The sequence below is a fragment of the Mesoplodon bidens genome (genome assembly GCF_964165515.1).
Source record: "Mesoplodon bidens genome assembly, chromosome: 7".
Classification (NCBI taxonomy): domain Eukaryota; kingdom Metazoa; phylum Chordata; class Mammalia; order Artiodactyla; family Ziphiidae; genus Mesoplodon; species Mesoplodon bidens.
This window is the reverse complement of record NC_138164.1, coordinates 9,117,862-9,136,354: the sequence shown is the minus strand read 5'-3', so window position 1 is coordinate 9,136,354 and position 18,493 is coordinate 9,117,862. Positions and strand designations below refer to the sequence as shown.

Here is an 18,493-nt window from a genome sequence, read left to right as displayed (position 1 = left end):
TGCAACATCAGGGAAAGTTCCTCTGAGTTGATGTCACTTCAGAAACTGTTGCCATAGAAGCATCGTTTCAAATGCATTTCAAAGCTATTAGAGCAACCACTTTTTATGTGTTTGTGCTTTTGGGTTTTTTTAACTTTATTTTTACTTTTTTTGAGGTAAAATTCATGTAACATAAAATACACCATTTTAAGGTATACATACCGTGGTTTTTAGTATATTCATAATAATGTGCAACCATCAGCACTATCTAATTCCAGAACATCCTATTGACTCAAAAAGAAACCCGGTCACTTCCTATTCCCTCTGCCCCCAGTCCCTGGCAGTCACTAATCTGCTTTCTGTCTCTATTGATTTGCCTCTTCTGATCATTTCACATAAATAGAATGATATAATATGCAGCCTTTCATGTCTGGCTTCTTTCACTCAGCTTAATGTTTTCAAGGTTTGTCCGTGTTGTAAACATCATTTTTTAGGGCTGAATAATATTCCATTGAATGGATATACTACATTTTATTTATCCATACATCAGTTGGTAGACATTTGGGTTGTTTCCACTTGGGGGCTATTATAAATAATGCTGCACGAAGGTCGGCCAGAGGTGAGAGCTTAGGGTCTTCTCAGGTCTTTTCTGAGCATGTGCCCAACCCTAGCCATATGTGTGGCCTTCTAGGTTCCCAGGAATACATGGGCTCTTTTCAAAGCCCTTATTTTCAAAAACATCTCATTCCCTAGTCTTTCCTCCCAAGATCTTTGGTTAATCTATAGTTTGCCCCAACTGTTATCCCTTGCCCCAGGTCACACTGACTAATACATTTGCCTACACGTGGCCTCCTCCCCCTGTAGCCCCATCAGTGGGTGGGAGGAGTCCAGGTTAGGCAAAATAGAGGCAAGCCCTTTCATGATCCTTCAGAGAGCCACCAGATAGGTCAAAACAAACAACCACAGTTCTTGGAGAATAAGATCTGTTATGCTCCTTCCAGTACTGGCACTTATACCAGGAATGCAAGCTGCTGTCTTCAAGGCCAATGCTGGGCTGCAGCAAGGATAAGTTAAAATGCCACAAAACTGTCTTACCAAGATTAAGCTTTTTTTCTTGATTGTGTTCTCCTGGTTGCTACAAGCTTCTGGTTAGTATCCAGAGTTCCAAGAAAGTTTATTTGGAAAGTTTTTGCCAGTTTATTTATTGCTTTTGTCGATGAAAGGACTTTGGAAGTTCCCTACTGTGCTATTTTGGCTGACAGCACTTTAGACTCAACCCCTTTCAAATCTGATGCATCCCACTTGAATTACAAATTACATGGCCCTGCTAAGTGTTCAGAAAGTAAACTTTGGAATCAGTCTGATCTCAGTACAAATCCGGGCTCTGCCACTTCCTAGCTGGATGACGGTGGTAAACTTGTTTAACCTCTCACTGAACTTCAAATCCTTTGTCTTAAAACGTGGATAAGAAACACAACTCAGAACTGTAGTTTTGAATAAATGGTGCCATTTTGGGCACCACAATTTAAGGTATAAAGCTTATGGTGCAGTGTGGATTTCCCTGTCTTTACCACTGTAATCTGAAGCCTACAGGAGCATGGTTGGGACAGGTATTGCTAGCGGAGGGTGTGTGTGTGTGTGTGTGTGTGTGTGTGTGTGTGTGTGTGTGTGTGTGTGTGTGATGGGAGGGGAATCATATAAAACCATGTATTTTAAAAGGCAGCCTAATAAAGCAAGCTATAAACAGTATATGTAATATGATCTCATTTCAGAAAAAGAAAGGTATATGTATCCATACAAAATATCAGGAAGGATAGACATTAAGTAATTAAGAATGTAGAGGAAATACAGTGTTTTTAATTTCTCATTTTTTCTTATTTACTTATATTTTCTCATTTCTTCATGCACATATATTGCTTTTGAAATCTTAAAAAATGCTTATGAAATACAGCAATGAGATCCCATTTATCCCCAGAAATTCAATAAACCTATTTTACTTTGAAAAAATAAAGTCCTACACAAAAGTATGTTATAGCAAAACAGCATGTTACCGAGAGGACAGGATGGGCTGGTGTCAGAAGTCCTGGGTTCAAGGTCATGCCCAGGTCTGCCTCTTGCTAGCTATGTGACCTTGGGTAACTTGAGTAACTTCTCGAGCTTCTGTTTCCTAGAAAATGAAAACAATAATGCAGCATTCCTCTTTTTCCCTATGCCATACTGATAATAAGACATCAAGAGTAAACAACATGCCTGAGAGACACAGGTGTACAGATTTAAAAGGCTACAAACTAGAGCAGTGGTTCTCAAATATTAATGTACATCAGAGTCACCTAGAAAAGCTGTTAAGACTCAGATTATCAGGCCTCATCTCCAGAGTTTCCAATAGGTCTGGGGTGGGCCCCAAGGATTTGTAAGTTCCTGGGCAGTGCTGATGATGCTGGTCTGGGGACCACACATTGAGAATCATTAACTAGAGGCAAAGAAAAAAAGCACAGACTCTTCAGGTTCAAGTTCCAAGTCACCTCTTTTAGTTCTGTGACTTTGAACAAATCTCTCCATCTATCTACACATGAGTTTCTTCACCAATTAAAAAATATATATATTATAGTTCTTGCTAATAAATACAATCTGCCTCCAAGATTTTTATGAAGATTAAAAGATTTAAACTTGTGAAAAGAATGCATAAACTCTACTGAATTATGCAAATAGCATTAATTATATAAGTTAGGCAACTAAAGTAGCTAGAATTTAAATTATTTTTATTTTAGGAAGTAACATCTCAGACGCAGAGATGTCTGTCAGTTTAGATTCCCAGTGGTAAAGATCCATGCTTCTAGCAAGCATGTCTGAAATTTGAGTCCTTTGCCACTGCTGATGGAGATAATAGTGCCTTGCTTAAGTACCATTATAGAAACATGTAAATAATAATAATAACACAACAGTCTAAATTTACTGAAACTTAGTATTTTTTCAGGTACTGTAGTAATTTAAAATTCACAACCCTATGAAGTAGCTGTGTAATAATTCCCAACTTGTAGCTGAAAAAGTTTGGGCTTCAAATAGTCAAAAAATTTGCTCAGGGTTACACAGCAAAGATTAGAATCAGGGTTTCTAAATAATATGCTTATAATGCTATTTGTTGATTCATCTAATTTAAACATAATTCATTGATTTATGGCCTAGAATAATAGCTAACTCATAATAGTTATTTTACCATTATTTGCTTAGAGAATTACTGCCAATTCAATTGATTGGGATTTAGGTCTCTTATATTCCCCATCCTCACTTCTCCTCTCCTTTCCTCCCAATATGGGTACATCACAATTTTCATTTCTCAACATTTAATGTTTACTGTACTATGATTATGTTTCCTTACTTGCTCCATTTTACTTTTTCCCAGAGTAGATATTGTCCCCATGGTTTTCTATATGCCTCTTCTTAATATTTCCACATACTCCAATTTCAGGGATAGAATGTGACATGAGAAAAGGAATTCAAGGACAGACAGACTTCTTGGGACCCCAATATAAAGGGCACAGAGCAGAGGGGAGTCTGGTTCCCCACTTAAATCATTCTCTTTTGATCTGTGAATGTCATATTCTATTTCTAGTTCCACCTACTTCTAACCTGACCTAACCTGAATTTTCCTGAGCTCCTCTGAGCACAAGAGCAATAGATCACATCTTTTTTTCTTAATTCCCTTATTTTATTCAAGCCTAATTTGCCCAATTTGTTAAACTACAAAATTTTTCTGATTCCCCAATTTTTCAAGCTACAAAACTCTCAGTTGCTATAATTTAATCTGTCTTTAGTAGAACAGTGCCTTCAGTCTAGAGTCAGAGATGCTGGCTTTTCAGCAATCATAGAACTTAAGCCCAATTACCAATTTGTTGGATTCAATTTCATATGCAAAGCAAACCTAGTTGTTGGCATAAATACATAAAGTGCTGTATCCTACTTCATCTTTTATTTTCCATACATATGCCCACAAGCATATATACAATTTTTCACAAATACATAACTGTGATAACATGCATGTGTTTCGTGGGTGTGTATAATCCCTTGTTATTTATTCTTTTCCTTCTTCTTTGGCTACATTGGGCCATGCCACACACAGGCCACATACAGGCACCTAAAACACAGTTTCTTCATGGTCTTCTTTTACATCTGGTACATTAAAATTCAATTAGTCAAGCTCCATCAACACTGATATGCATGGCCTATCGGGGTGCAGATTATACTCCTTTTTGGAATGGTTTCTCAGGAACCACCACATGATGCTCTCACCCCAACTACTGCCCTCCAATTTAGCTGGTAATCAACCTCCCCAAAGTAGGAAGATACCTGTTGAGTTAAATCACAGAGCTTCAAGTCCAGGGGAAAACTAAGGTCAATTTCCAGATGCCTAGTGACAATTCACATTTCTATAGCAACTGAGCATTTGAAAAAATATTTCCATATGCATTATCCCATTTTGTGCTTACAATGAACCTTTGGAGTTGATATTTTTATTTCTTACTTTATAGGTAAGGACATGACTTGTCATTCAGTAAGTAGTATAAGCATACCACACTATACTCCCTGGATTTGGGATAATGTCAGCTTTATATTATCATGTTCTGGTGACTATTTTGGAATTGACTATACGAAAAAGAGAGATTAAAATTCTGAAGCGAAATGCATGTCCAAGAAACAGAGATTTTTAACTCTAAATGTATGAAGTTGTAGGCAGTAAAAACTCCAGTCTTTGCCCATTTCCTCTAACCCTGCTGGTCTCTGAAACACTGCCCACCTGGTCTGACTCCTAACAAACATTAGCAGTAGTGAGATGAATAAAACACAAGAAACAGTTATGTGTGGGGAGATGCTCATACCTGGCCTAACCACAGGACTCCCACCTGGAAGAGAATGGCTGCAGCAAAGCATTCTACAGGGACAGAGTTCATTCTCAGGGAATCAACAAGGCAGCCAGGGCTCCAGCTCCCTCTCTTTCAGGGAGCGCCATAGTGGGGTGCCCAGTCTTGATTGCTCTAACTTTTCTTAATTCTCAACTTGACACTCCCATATACTACTTTCATCAGAAATTCATCATTTGTGGATCTCTGCAACTGCTCTGTTATTACCCCTAAAATACTGATGAACTTTGTATCAAAGAAGAAGATCATCTCCTTTGAGGTCGGCTTGTCACAGCTCCACTTCTTGCTTGTATTTGTCGTGGCTGAGGGTTACATGCTGACCCATGACCTCTGTGTCGTCATATCTCATCAGCTCCTGCTGGTAGTTGCAGTATTTGTAATGGGGTTGGTTGGTTCAACCATAGACATTGTGCCTTGTATTAAAATTGTCCTTTGTGGGCTTCCCTGGTGGCGCAGTGGTTGAGAGTCCGCCTGCCGATGCAGGGGACGCGGGTTCGTGCCCCGGTCCGGGAAGATCCCACATGCCGAGGAGTGGCTGGTCCCGTGAGCCATGGCCGCTGAGCCTGCGCGCCCAGAGCCTGTGCTCCGCAGCGGGAGAGACCACAACAGTGAGAGGCCCGCGTACCACAAAAAAAAAAAAAAATTGTCCTTTGTGAGTTATTCATCAGTCATTACCTCTCTCATCCATTATCTTGTATAATATTGATATGACAATTTTCTCTTTGACTTGATTCAACTTTGGAGTCACTAGATTAACAGTCCTTGTTTCCTATGCATTTTCTCTTCAGCATCCTCACATCAGCTTCATAGAGGGCAAGTCCAAAGCCTTTAGCAGAAGCTCTGGGATTTTTCTCTGGGTTTGATGCATTCATGCTTCTTCCTGGTTCTCTCTCAGATTTCTTACTCTGGGAGAAGCCAGCTGCCATGTAGTGAGAACATGGAGTTCTTCTTGTAGTTGACCTATGGAAAGGGTCACGTGATGAGGAAATGAGGCTGCCTGCCACACGGAGGGCTTCTGCCAGGAGCTGTGTGAGTGAGCCTCTGGGACATGAGTCCTCCAGCACCAACCAAGCCTTCAGATGACTGTAGCCGCAGCCAATCTCTTGACTTTAGCCTGATAAGAGACCCTGAGCCAGAGCAACCCAGCTAAGCTGCTACCAAACTCCTGACCTACAGAAACTGGGAGATGATAATGTTTATTGTTTTAAGCTGATAAGCTTTGAAGTAATATGTTACACAGAAATAATTAATGCACATATGAAGAGATATTCAACGCATGAATTATCAAGAGCAATGCAAATTAAAATAACGCGATATCACTTTATACCAACAGCTCTCAAACATTTAATCTCAGGACCCCTTTGCACTCTTAAAAAATATCAGGGCTCCCCTGGTGGCGCAGTGGTTGAGAATCTGCCTGCTAATGCAGGGGACACGGGTTCGAGCCCTGGTCTGGGATGATCCCACATGCTGTGGAGCAACTAGGCCCGTGAGCCACAACTACTGAGTCTGCACGTCTGGAGCCTGTGCTCCGCAACAAGAGAGGCCGCAATAATGAGAGGCCCATGCACCACGATGAAAAGTGGCCCCCACTTGCCACAACTAGAGAAAGCCTTCTCACAGAAACGAAGACCCAACACAGCAAAAATAAATAAATAAATAAATAAAATCCTACCTGCAACATCTTCTTTAAAAAAAAAACAAAAACCAAGGACCAAAGAACTTTTATATATGTGAGATATATCAACTTATATTTACCATGTTAGAAATCAAAACTGAAAATCTTTAAAGATTCATTTTAAAATAAGAACAACAAACCTATTACATAAATATTTTTGTGAAAAGTAACTATATTTTCCAAAATAAAACAAAAATTTAGTGAGAAGAGTGACACTGCTTTATAGTTTTGCAAATCTCTTTAATACCTGGCTTAATAAAAAACAGATGGAATCTCATATCTGCCTCTACATTCAACCCATTGAAAAATCACATATCATGTTGCCTCCAGAAAAGTTTACATTCATGCAAGAATGAGAGTTAAAGACCAAATATGCCAATATTAGTGTGAAAAGAGTTTTGACCTTGCAGGCCTCCTAAAAGGGCTTCAGGGACTCTCAGGGGTTCCTGGACCGCACCGTGAGAAGCCCTGTTTAACATCCAACAGAGTGACAAAAATTTTTAAGTTAGATGGTTCTAACTGTTGGTGAAGATGTGGAAATATAAGAAACTATGCATTACAGCCGTTCTAGGAGCAATATGATATCACCTAAGAGAAGTTAAGTATATGCTGCCCTACGATCTAGAAATTCCAGTCTTTGATGTATATCCCAATTGAATTCTGTCAGAACCACAGGGGGAAGTGTGCATTACTGTGGTATAAGGAGTACAGGCAAAATGAATACTCATCAACAGGCAAGCAAGTAGATAAAATGCAATGTTTTGCAGCAATGGAAACAATATATTATCTGTGTACATAGCCACATTGATGGACTTTTAGGGGTACAGAGGCAAGTTTTTTTAAAGTAAGAAACCATGAAATATAAAACATAAAATCACTTATGTGTATTAAAATTATAATGCACAGACTTTCAGGCAAAGTTCAGTATGTTGTAACAGGCAACTGTTCCTGTAGCCATAGCAGAAAAGGCTGTATTAATTACAAAAACTATGTTTTGTGGATATCAGGAAGTTGTGGAAGAAATGAAGACAAGATGAATTAAAATTCCACAGGAGATAGAACCATTTTGAGGTAAGAAGACAATCTTCAGGAAGTTTTCCCCTGGAGGAAGTTCCTGCTTCTGGGTGCCAACCTCACTTTGTTCTTGGTCCAAGCAGAGGGCTTCTGCCAGGGAAAGATGAACCATCAAAGCTCTTAGTGGTAGTTACAAGGTGGAGTGACAACAGGAAATTTGAGAGACTTCAAATGCATGCCCAGTCTTCCCCACAGGACATTTCCTGAGCACTGGGGCTGTGTGGACTAGACTAAAAGCCTCTAAAATGCAAAGTGAAATCTCGTACACCCTGTGCTAATTATGAAACAAATACACTACAAAGGGAAGGGTCCTGCATTAAAGTCACTGACCAGACTCACTGAGGCAGTCTCTCCTTCAAAGCATTTGCCAGGTTGAGAAGCTAAATGCAGCAGGAGGCTAATGAGCTACACTGAAATCCTCTGAAGAGGAAAATAGACCCTCTCACAGTCTTTCAGAGCTTTAGAGACAAAGACCCAACAGGCTCAATCAAAATCCTGGAAAAATCAGGCTCTAGCAATAGGAAAAACTAAATGTACACTGACTCTTATTAAAACTGTGGCGCAGACCTACGTCAGCTCAGACCCTGATTGGATTCAGTGGTCAGTTCCTCACCCTATATGACTAATAGAATAAAGGGGAACCATCTTTGGTAAAAGGATCATCCAGAGCGCCTCTGGTTCCTATGGTCCTTTATCCACGGTGTTCAGCATCCAGTGCAAGTTCCAAACAGTAATTTTTGCAAAAAGTAGACAATAGGAGCAGATCTATAGATTACCCCAATCCTGGAGTTAGCAATAAGGATTTAAAAATAACCCTGATTAATATGATGAAAAAATAGAAGATGGATAAATTAGATGAAAGTATGGAGATTTCATCAGAAAACTAGGATCTCTAAAAAAGAATAAAATGGAATTTTCTAGAGTGAAGACGTCCTAGTCCTGATGAGGTGTGTATTACACAGGTGTATGCATTTGTCAAAATCTGTGTATGCCTATTTAAGCTTTGTGCATTTCATTGTACATAAATTTTGCCTTAAAAAAACTGTAAACAAATATTGAAATATAGTTAGTGATGTGCGTGCTGAAGTATTTAGGAAGAAGTATATCAATATTTACAATGTACTTTGAAGTATATCCAAAAAAAAATGGAATGGTTTATGTGTGGATAGAGGGGTGGATAGAAAAATAGATACATAACAAAGCAAGCCAAGTAAAATGTCATAGAATTAACTGTCATAGATGTTCACTGTAAAATTCTTTCAACTTTGCTGTATTTTTAAGATTTTTTCATAATAAGATAGTAATACAATATGATGAGAGAATATTATGAATAATGGTATGCAAATAAATTTGACAATTTGAATGAAAATGGACAATTTCCTCAAAAATTGTGATTTAAAATATTCCACAAATTCTTTGACACTCCCTTTAAAATCTGGAGCCCAATTCCCATCCCCTTGAATATAGGCTGGATTTCGTGACTTCCTTCTATTGAATAGGAAAAAATAGAAGTAGCAGTTGAAACTTCAGAGGTTAGGTCATTAAAGCACAGCGGCTCCTGCTTTGCTCGGATCACCCGGTGAGAGGTGGGGAGGTAGGGAGAGACCCACCTGCTGAGGAACTGAGGCCTCCTGCCAACACCCAACAAGGAACTGAGACTCCTAGAAGATATAAATAAAACATATATCTGGTGATGGTCTCATATGCAGACTATAAAAATAAATTCTGCATATCAATATTCAAAAGATATACAGCCCAAGAGGAAAGCAGGCAAAAGAGTTAAACATACACTTCACAAAAGAAGATTTCCAAATGGTCAAAGTGGCCAACTGCATTCATCATCAGAGAAAACCCCAATCCAATGTCATTATACACCTTCCAAAATGGCCAGATTGTTTTTAATTGCAAAAACATAAGGAAGTTGAGAAAATAGGACTCTCACAAACTGTGGATAAAAATGCAAATAAATACAACCACTTGGAAAACGAATAAAGATGAACATATGCAAAGCATTATGACCCAGAAATTCCAGTACACCAATTTTCATGGGTATATAACCAACAGAAATGCATACATATTTTCACCATAAGACACAAGTTAGAATGTTCACAGTAGAATTATTTTATAATAGCCAGAAACTAGAACTCAAATGTCCATCAGCTGGTGAATGGACAAACAAGTTGTTGTATTTCTGTGCAATAAAAAGGAATGGAAATCTGACACACACAGCAACATGGATGAATCTCAGAAATATGTTGAGCAGAGAATCCAGACACAAAAAAATATATACATATGACTCCATTTATATAGAGCACAAAAACAGGAAATAAAATGGATTCTCATAGATATAATGTAGAGCAATAGAAGCCAAACACAAAAGAGTATATACATATGATTCCATTTCTATAAAGCATAAGGAAGGCAAAATTAATCTATGCTATTAGAAGTTAGGATAATGATTATCCTTTGGGAAATGATGGTTATTAGAAAGGATCATGAAGGTGGCTTCTGGGGTGTAAACTAAAGTTCTGTTTCTTGATCAGATGAAAATTTATGGAACATGTGTATATTAATGTATGTATATTATACATCATTAAAATGTAAATTATTTTTAAAAGGCAAAAGAAAATACATGCATATGAACCAATAATATTTGGCAAAATACATTTGGCAAAAACACATATAATAAAAAGATACAGAAAGGGGAGTGTGGAGAGGCTGATGGGGAATAGAAATAAAGGATCCCTTCTCCCGCTGCCAGGCCTGGATCACTTCAATTAGTACACACAGGACAACTCTGATTAAGAGTTGGCCTCTAGCCTGGGGATGGGGAGAGAGGCAGTGCCAGCCCACATACCATATATCTAAAAAATTGGAAGTTATAAATCAAGGAAGCAAACTGTTAAATAAAATATGCTCTATATCTGCCTACCTTGACACATATAGACACACACACACACACACCTTCATAATGATCAGGAATGCCATGTTCAAATTTAGAATACTGAAACTGTCCAGATCCCTTCTTCCCAACCCAGCTAAGTCCCACATTGCAAGAAGTCTCACAATTTCATGTGTGGACACCCAGGACTTCTAAATTCCATCCAGACCCCAACAATGGGCCATTGAAGCCTTAAGAAGCCCAAGGGTGCACATCAGCAGCATGATCTGCCGATGGGAGAATGTACCTGAGGAAAAGGCCTGCACAGGCCCTGGAAGCAGGCTGGGGCCATCTGGGCAGGGAATTACAGCATCCCTGGTGCTGGAAGAGTGGTCTAGGCACATGGGCTCTGAAGGAGCACATCCCCTTGGCCCCATGCACTCCTTGCCTTGTGGGAAGGCCACAGGCAAAGGGGACCAGCGTGAAAGCCAAGGTCAGGGCCTCTCTTGCCAAGTCTAAGGGCAGTACTAGAGAGATTACCATATGCCCCAGTGTTTGCTTTTCCACCGACCAAAGCCACCAAATCAAAGTAAGAGTTGACATTTACCCTACACTTTACAGTTTACAGTGCATCTTCCCATACAAATGCTCTTCATCAATCTTCACAGTTTTGTACAATCAATATAATACCATTTGACAGATGAGAATACAGAGCCCAGAGTGACTCCCTGCAGTCACGCGATAAAACACAAGTACTGCTAGGTCTCCAGTGGGAGACTTTTCCCTCCAGATTTCAAAAGTCATGTTCTTTCTACTACTCAACACTGCCACCCATTCCTCAGCTTCCTAGAGAACTGACGGGAGCTTAAAAAAAAAAAAGAAATTTAGTAAATATATGGAAACTGTAAATACATGGTTGAAATATTTTAGAAAAAGACCAGAGGCGGGGAAGGGAATGTAACACCAAACACAGATCGGTTTCTGGGAGAGAGCCTGGGCCCAAAGCAAAAATCATCACTGGGACAAAGAACACTATGTAGGAGCAGCAACCGTATCTGAGTCTTGGGGGCTCCATTCCCACCCCAAACCACAAAATGAGGGCCTTCAACACATTTAAGCAATCTCCACCCAAATTCCACACCAATTACATGGGGGACCTGCTCCACAGCCCTCCTCCTCTCCACCACCCCACCAAAAATACTTTATTAATGAGAGGGCAGCATAAAGCCACGGGACTGCATCTGCTCGGGGACAATCCAGAGGGCAGCCTGGCACCAGCCCCAGCTGACACCCGACCCTCCTCCAGCGAGGACCCACTAAGCTATGCCTCCCTCTAATTACCAGGTGCCTGGCTCAGGGCCTGGCCAGTTATTTAGAGAACCAGTGCCCATGCCTCGCACAGATATCCATGAGGCCAGGGCTGCAGGCACCGTCTGCTGAAAGCCTGCTGCCTGAAGCTGCCACCTCCTGACTCCACTCTCCTGGGACCCCTCCTGCCACCCCCGTGCCCAAGCTCGGGGCATCATGTCGCTTGCACACACAGCTGCAGAGTACATGCTCTCGGATGCCCTGCTGCCCGACCGCAGGGGCCCCCGCCTCAAAGGACTGCGCCTGGAACTGCCCCTGGACCGCATGGTCAAGTTCATAGCCGTGGGCTTCCCCTTGTTGCTGATGTCGCTGGCATTTGCCCAGGAGTTCTCCTCTGGTAAGTGGCTTCCAAGACCCTGAAGTGAGTCAGCCCCCACTGTCTAGATCACATGACTCGGGCCGGGCATCACCCAAAAGGCAGACTATCCATCCGTTTTGGGCACCAGCAAAGCAGAGGTGTTAAAAAAACTTTGAAAGTAATTTCTAAAATTTTCCAATAAAATATATTTGTCTTGGGCTTCCCTGGTGCTGCAGTGGTTGAGAGTCTGTCTGCCGATGCAGGGGACACGGGTTTGTGCCCTAGTCCGGGAAGATCCCACATGCCGTGGAGCAGCTGGGCCCGTGAGCCATGGCCGCTGAGCCTGCGCGTCCAGAGCCTGTGCTCCACAACGGGAGAGGCCACAACAGTGAGAGGCCTGTGTACTGCCAAAAAAAAAAATATATATATATATATATATATATATATATTTGTCTTAATTTCAGTATTTGTATGTTCTGTGTCATTGCAACGACTAAACTTTTATTTTGATTTTCATGTGGATGAAAGAGATTAGGATCCTATAATCTCTCCAGGACTTATGACCTCTAAAGGTCTTAATTAGCCAAGCTTCAGATAACTCTCCTATCTTCTTGGAGTCTTCTTCCTACTCCCCACCTCCAGGATTATTGACTTGAGAACATATTAAGCACCTGACAGAGTCTGACGCATCATAGGTGCTGAATAAATCCACTCCTTCCTCTCCAAGAGCCCCAGCCCCATGCAAGAGCACTAACAAACACGTATACCCAGTGTTCTAGGTGCTAGATTAACACAGCAAATCTGCCACCTCTATTAAAGACAATGTAGACTTTCCCGAGAACTGGGATTGCTGGCTTTCTTTTCTGGCTGTGTGCTGAGTCCACCACCTTTCCCAGGGAGGTGTGTCAGCCTCCCACTGCCTCTTCATTCACCCACAGTGCAGACCCAGAAACCTAGGGCCTGGGAAGAAGACAGTGCCTGCCAGATTCAGAAATGGCCAGAAAGCTCTTAGCTGATTGTCCCCTGGATCTCCATTCCTCCACCCCAACTCAGGGCTGCCTCAAAGCTGTGTTCCTGTTCCAGGGTCTCCCATCAGCTGCTTCTGTCCCAGTAACTTCAGCATCCGGCAGACTGCCTACGTGGACAGTTCCTGTTGGGACTCACTGGTTCACCACGAACAGGATGTGTCTGGCCAGCACAAGACGAAATCCCTCTGGCCTCACAAGGTGAAGTGGCAGGGGCTCTGTCAAGCCTGCCTCACGGCTGGGTGGAGGGGGGCAGAACTGCATAGATAGGTTCTCTCCTGCCTGCCTCTGCTTTTTTATTTTAGTCATTGACTTCCGCGTCTCAGGCATTCTTCAAATATCTGGTCATATTTGCTCACCCACTTTTATCTGATTGGAAGTTTTGTGCCTAGGGCTGAGGCTGTCAGTTCAAAGTAATCCCTTTGGGCCATTTCATTGGGAAAACCCCAGATATCAGTATCTGCAATCTGATATTCTGGGCTGGTCAGTTTTCCCAAGAAGAATCATTCAATCCCTAATTTGGGTGGAGGCGGCAGCATGCAGTTGGTATCAAGCTCGTCTGCCAACCCTCTGGGAACTCAGCCGTGGGCGTCAGCATTCACTACTCATTCAGCTCACCCCCCTTCTCGGTATGTTCCCCTGCCCTCAATGGACCCAAGTGCAGAATCTGTCTGGTTTAACGTTTCCAAAGAATAAACCACAAGGGCGGTCGGCTGAGTGCACCATGTTTCAGAAAGGATCTGCGGCTCTGTTTTCTCAATATCCCTGTTTCCAGCCCCACCTGCACCCCCATTTTCAGACACACCCGGTATCTCTCATCCCTGAGTCTTCCTGGTTCTGTGGTGAAAACAGCCTGGCTGTACCCACCTCAACTCCTCATCCTCTCCGCGGGCTGGTACCTTCTATCATGCAGCTGCTTCCCAGGTTTCAACACTTTGTTACTCTTGTCTCCTCTTCTATTTTCTTTGTCCTTATAGGATTATGTCTTTTGGGTCCCTTTATTGTCATTCTAGTGGGGTTTCATGAGGGAGCAGAAGTAATATGTATGTGCAAGGCACAGTTTTAATCAGAAGTCACTCATAATGTTTTCTAGTTCTGACAATTTACAGGGCCTCAAAATGCCACAGTTCTAGGACCCAGACAAAACCAGAGACTTAATGGAAGGAGTTCATGAGGTGTCTGTCCCTGGAAGTGTTCAAGCAGGATCTAGATGGTAACAAGTTCAGAGTACTGCAGAGGGGATTCATATGTCAGAAAAGAGTCAAATTGTCGATCATCAGATGGCCGGAGTGCTCTTTAAGCCCAGATTCTCTGGCTCCACTTTAAGCCTACTGAAACAGAAGCTCGAGGGTGAAAAGCTCATTTTCAAGAAACATCATTTCTTAGACAGGAGTGAAAAGGTTCTCATTTGCTCTCGTGGTCTAGTATACCTTTCCTAGCCTGCCTCTCTTGTTTAGTTCAGAAACGCACACGCACACCCACACACACACACACACACAAATCAAATAGCCTCGCTCTCTCTTTTTCTTCAAACTCTCCTCTAAAAAAAAAGCATCTATGGTTCAGGAGAAGTTATAGTCCAGTATTTCTTAAGGGAATAAGCTCCAAAATCGGACTGCCTGGTTCCAAATCCTGTTCACTCACCTGCTAGACATGTAACCCTGTATCGGGCACTTAACATTTTCATGCTTCAGTTTCTTGGTCTATAAAATAGAGATACTGATAGTACCTGACGAAGAATGAATAATGCATGTTCAGTACCGAGCAAAAATGTCACTTAACTGAGCCTCTACGAGTAGGGTTTTTGCTGTGGGCAAAACAGTGGGTCCAACCTGTTAGGTGTGGTGAGTATGATAAGAAACATAAGGAAAAGTCCTTTATCTAAGGTAGCAAATAGTGTAGCGGAGGATGCCAGCTTTATGCATACCCAATGTCAGTTTATACAAATACAGACCAGAAACAGCCCCCAAGGATTCCAAGACAGTGCCTGATGGCGTAGTTTGGTCTTACCAAGAATCCAAAGATGAGAAAAGGCCATTGCCCATGAGAGAAGGCAGGGCAGGCTACGTGGAGGAAATGGGACCTGACCTCCTCTCTGGAGGGTCGTAGTAAAAGTCAGCCATGCCGGGGCCCCTGGCAGGACTTGGAAAGCTAATGGACTCTGGATGTCTGGAGCAGTCAGAGAAAGAAAAGTGGAAGACTGAGAATGAAGATGCTCTCCCCTAGGATGCCATGACCACCATTGGCCATGATCTCTAGTTAGCTACCCAGGCTAACATGCATGGAGAATGGGGACAGGAAGCTAGCGCTCCCTCTTGCTCTCTTTTCCTTCCTTCCTTCCTTCCTTCCTTCCCTCCTGTCTCTGTCTGTCTGTCTGTCTCTCTCTCTCTCTCTGTCCTCCCCTTCTGAGGCAGGAACCGGGGAATGAGAGCCCCTCACTCAGCACTCTGTCTGCAAGGTTGCAAGGCCTGGGCACCCTGGGCCTCCCTCCTCAGCTCGCTCTCACCCTGCAGGCCCTCCCCTACTCCCTGCTGGCCCTGGCCGTGGCCATGTACCTGCCGGTTCTGCTGTGGCAGTATGCAGCCGTGCCGGCCCTCAGCTCAGATCTGCTGTTCATCATCAGCGAGCTGGACAAATCCTACAATCGCGCCATCCGCCTGGTGCAGCACATGCTGAAGATCCGGCAGGAGGGCTCGGACCCGCACGCGTTCTGGGATGAGCTGGAGAAGTGAGTTGTCTCCTCCACTGCTTTCTGAAAGATGCGGTCGAGCCCTAAAATGGGATCTTGCAGAGTAATCTTTAAACTATCCTGTGCGCCATCGAGAATTCAGCATTCTTAACACGTCACCGCATTGACTTTCTATCATCTCTGTACAGGGAGAGGGAAGGGACTCTGCCTCCAGTTTATAGGTGACTCCACTGAGTCACAAAGGGGTTAGCCTCTGAAAGACCACTTTTTCAGAACCCTGAATAGCTCCTCCCAGGCCTACAGAAAAAACATCCCAATTCTCCCAAATACTTTTCCTAGGCCCTCCACCACTGTCATCAACTACTTCCTCAGACTTCTGTCGAACAACTAAATGACAGAAACCTTCCACTCCACCTAGGCAGTCTCCTGCTTTCCTCCTGAACAAGCCATTCATTCATTTAAGCATTCATCTGTCATTTAGGAGTACCAGACACAGCTCTGGGTGCTGTGCATACGTGTGTGTGTGTGTGTGTGTGTGTGTGTGTGCGCGCTGGGGGCGGGAGCTTATATTGTATGGAGGGAAAACAAACAGTGAATTAGCATAACACATAAGAAAGTTATATGGTAGAGGATAAGTGATACAAAGAAAACTAAGACAGGGGAAGGGGCTCAGGAAAGCTGGGAGGTGGAGGGGGGTGCAGTTTTAAATAGGGTGGCCAGGGCAGGCCCCCTCAGAGCACAGCTGAGCTAAGGTTGGAAACCTTTGTGTACGTCTCTATCCTCTGAGAAAAGCTCCTCTCCTGTCTACCTTTCTGAACCCCATCTACCTTTGGAAGGCCAATCTAAGACATTATTCTCCGTAGAGGTTTCTGAACACTCCAGCTCACACTGTATGTCTCTCTCCTAACATTTACAACTACCATGGTTTGTATCCATCATTTTAGCAACAGAATGAGCATTATTTTTATTCCCTATTTGCATGTTTCATCTGCCCTTCCCTACAAGCCGGACTGCAAGCTTCTTCAGGGCAGAGACTGGACTACATCTGCCTGAACACCACAGCTCTCAACAAACACTTGTTAGCAGATTTATTTCTATAAAATGAATGAACTGGCCTAAAAAAAATCATACACAAAGGAAACAGACCAAGAACCAGAACGTGGTTATTTAGAATCCCAGTCCAGTGCTAAGTTAATAAGTCTTAATGCTTCTTAAGGATCGTACTTCAGCTTAGAGATTTAGTCTGCCTTCCCAGGCAGAAATCCAGAGTGATCCTTCATTATTCCCTGATCATTCACTGGGTTTACTGCATTGCACTCATGTCTTGGAGAATTAAGATACACTCACACACCTCTTTTGGGGGAAAGGAGGGGTTATGCTCAAAGAAGGCAGATATTCCCGTGAGCCAATAACGCCGTGTTGCATACACAGATGCTGTTACTTCCCCCACGGGGCTCTCTCAGGATACAGTTCTAAATGGTCCCTCCTAATCTTGCCTCCTTCCTTCCCCTGCCCAGGGCTCGGAAAGAGCGATACTTTGAATTCCCCTTGCTCGAGCGGTACCTGGCCTGTAAGCAGCGCTCACACTCCCTAGTGGCCGCCTACCTCCTGAGGAACTCCCTCTTGCTCTTCTTCACCTCAGCCACCTACCTATACCTTGGCCACTTCCACCTGGATGTCTTCTTCCAAGAGGAATTCAGCTGTTCCATCAAGACAGGGCTGCTACATGATGAGACCCACATCCCCGATCCGATCACGTGCAGGCTGACCTCTTTGTCTGTCTTCCAGATTGTTAGTCTCTCCAGTGTAGCAATATACACCCTGTTGGTTCCAGTGGTAATATACAACCTCATGCGGCTGTGTCGGTGGGACAAACGGCTCCTATCCATCTATGAGATGCTCCCGGCTTTTGACCTCCTCAGCAGAAAGATGCTGGGATGTCCCATCAATGATCTCAATGTGATCCTTCTTTTCCTCCGAGCCAACATCTCTGAGCTCATCTCTTTTAGCTGGTTGAGTGTCCTACGTGCGCTGAAGGACACGACCACCCAGAAGCACAACATTGACACAGTGGTTGATTTCATGACTTTATTGGCTGGCTTAGAACCCTCAAAACCTAAACATCTCACCCACGGGATGTGTGATGAAAATCCATAATTAAGAAAACATGAAGCAAGAAGTTTTATGGAAAGTAAAAATCTCTCCCCTTCTTCACAAGTCTCACACACTAATATACAAAAACACCCACTTTAGGATTGCTAAACTTGCATTTAGCTGAATCGAACATCCTGTGTTATGCTATCCCAAAGGTGAGAAGATATAATCAATACATGGAAACAAATCTGAAAGTTGGAGCTGATGAGTCCAAAAGCTAAAAAAAATTAGATCTAGAGCTTAATATGAAGACAAAATATGAAGAAAAATTAAGACTAAAATTAAAATCTAGGGACTTCCCTGGTGGTCCAGTGGTTAAGACTCTGCGCTCCCAATGCAGGCGGCATGGGTTTGATCCCTGGTCGGGGAACTAAGATCCCTTATGCTGCACAGCATGGCCAAAAAATAAAAAATAAAAAATTTAAAAATAA

At 42.7% G+C, this 18,493-nt stretch overlaps 1 protein-coding gene across 1 annotated transcript; it reads left to right on the top strand.

Moving 5' to 3' along the window:
* Nucleotides 1–12,052: 12,052 nt before the first annotated feature.
* PANX3 (pannexin 3) lies at nucleotides 12,053–18,065 on the top strand (the record flags this gene model as incomplete). The annotated part of the gene is made up of 4 exons (XM_081239577.1): nucleotides 12,053–12,233; nucleotides 13,278–13,420; nucleotides 15,733–15,947; nucleotides 17,426–18,065. 4 exons carry the CDS (start codon nucleotides 12,053–12,055, stop codon nucleotides 18,063–18,065), a joined length of 1,179 nt encoding a protein of 392 aa, XP_081095703.1.
* Nucleotides 18,066–18,493: the final 428 nt, after the last annotated feature.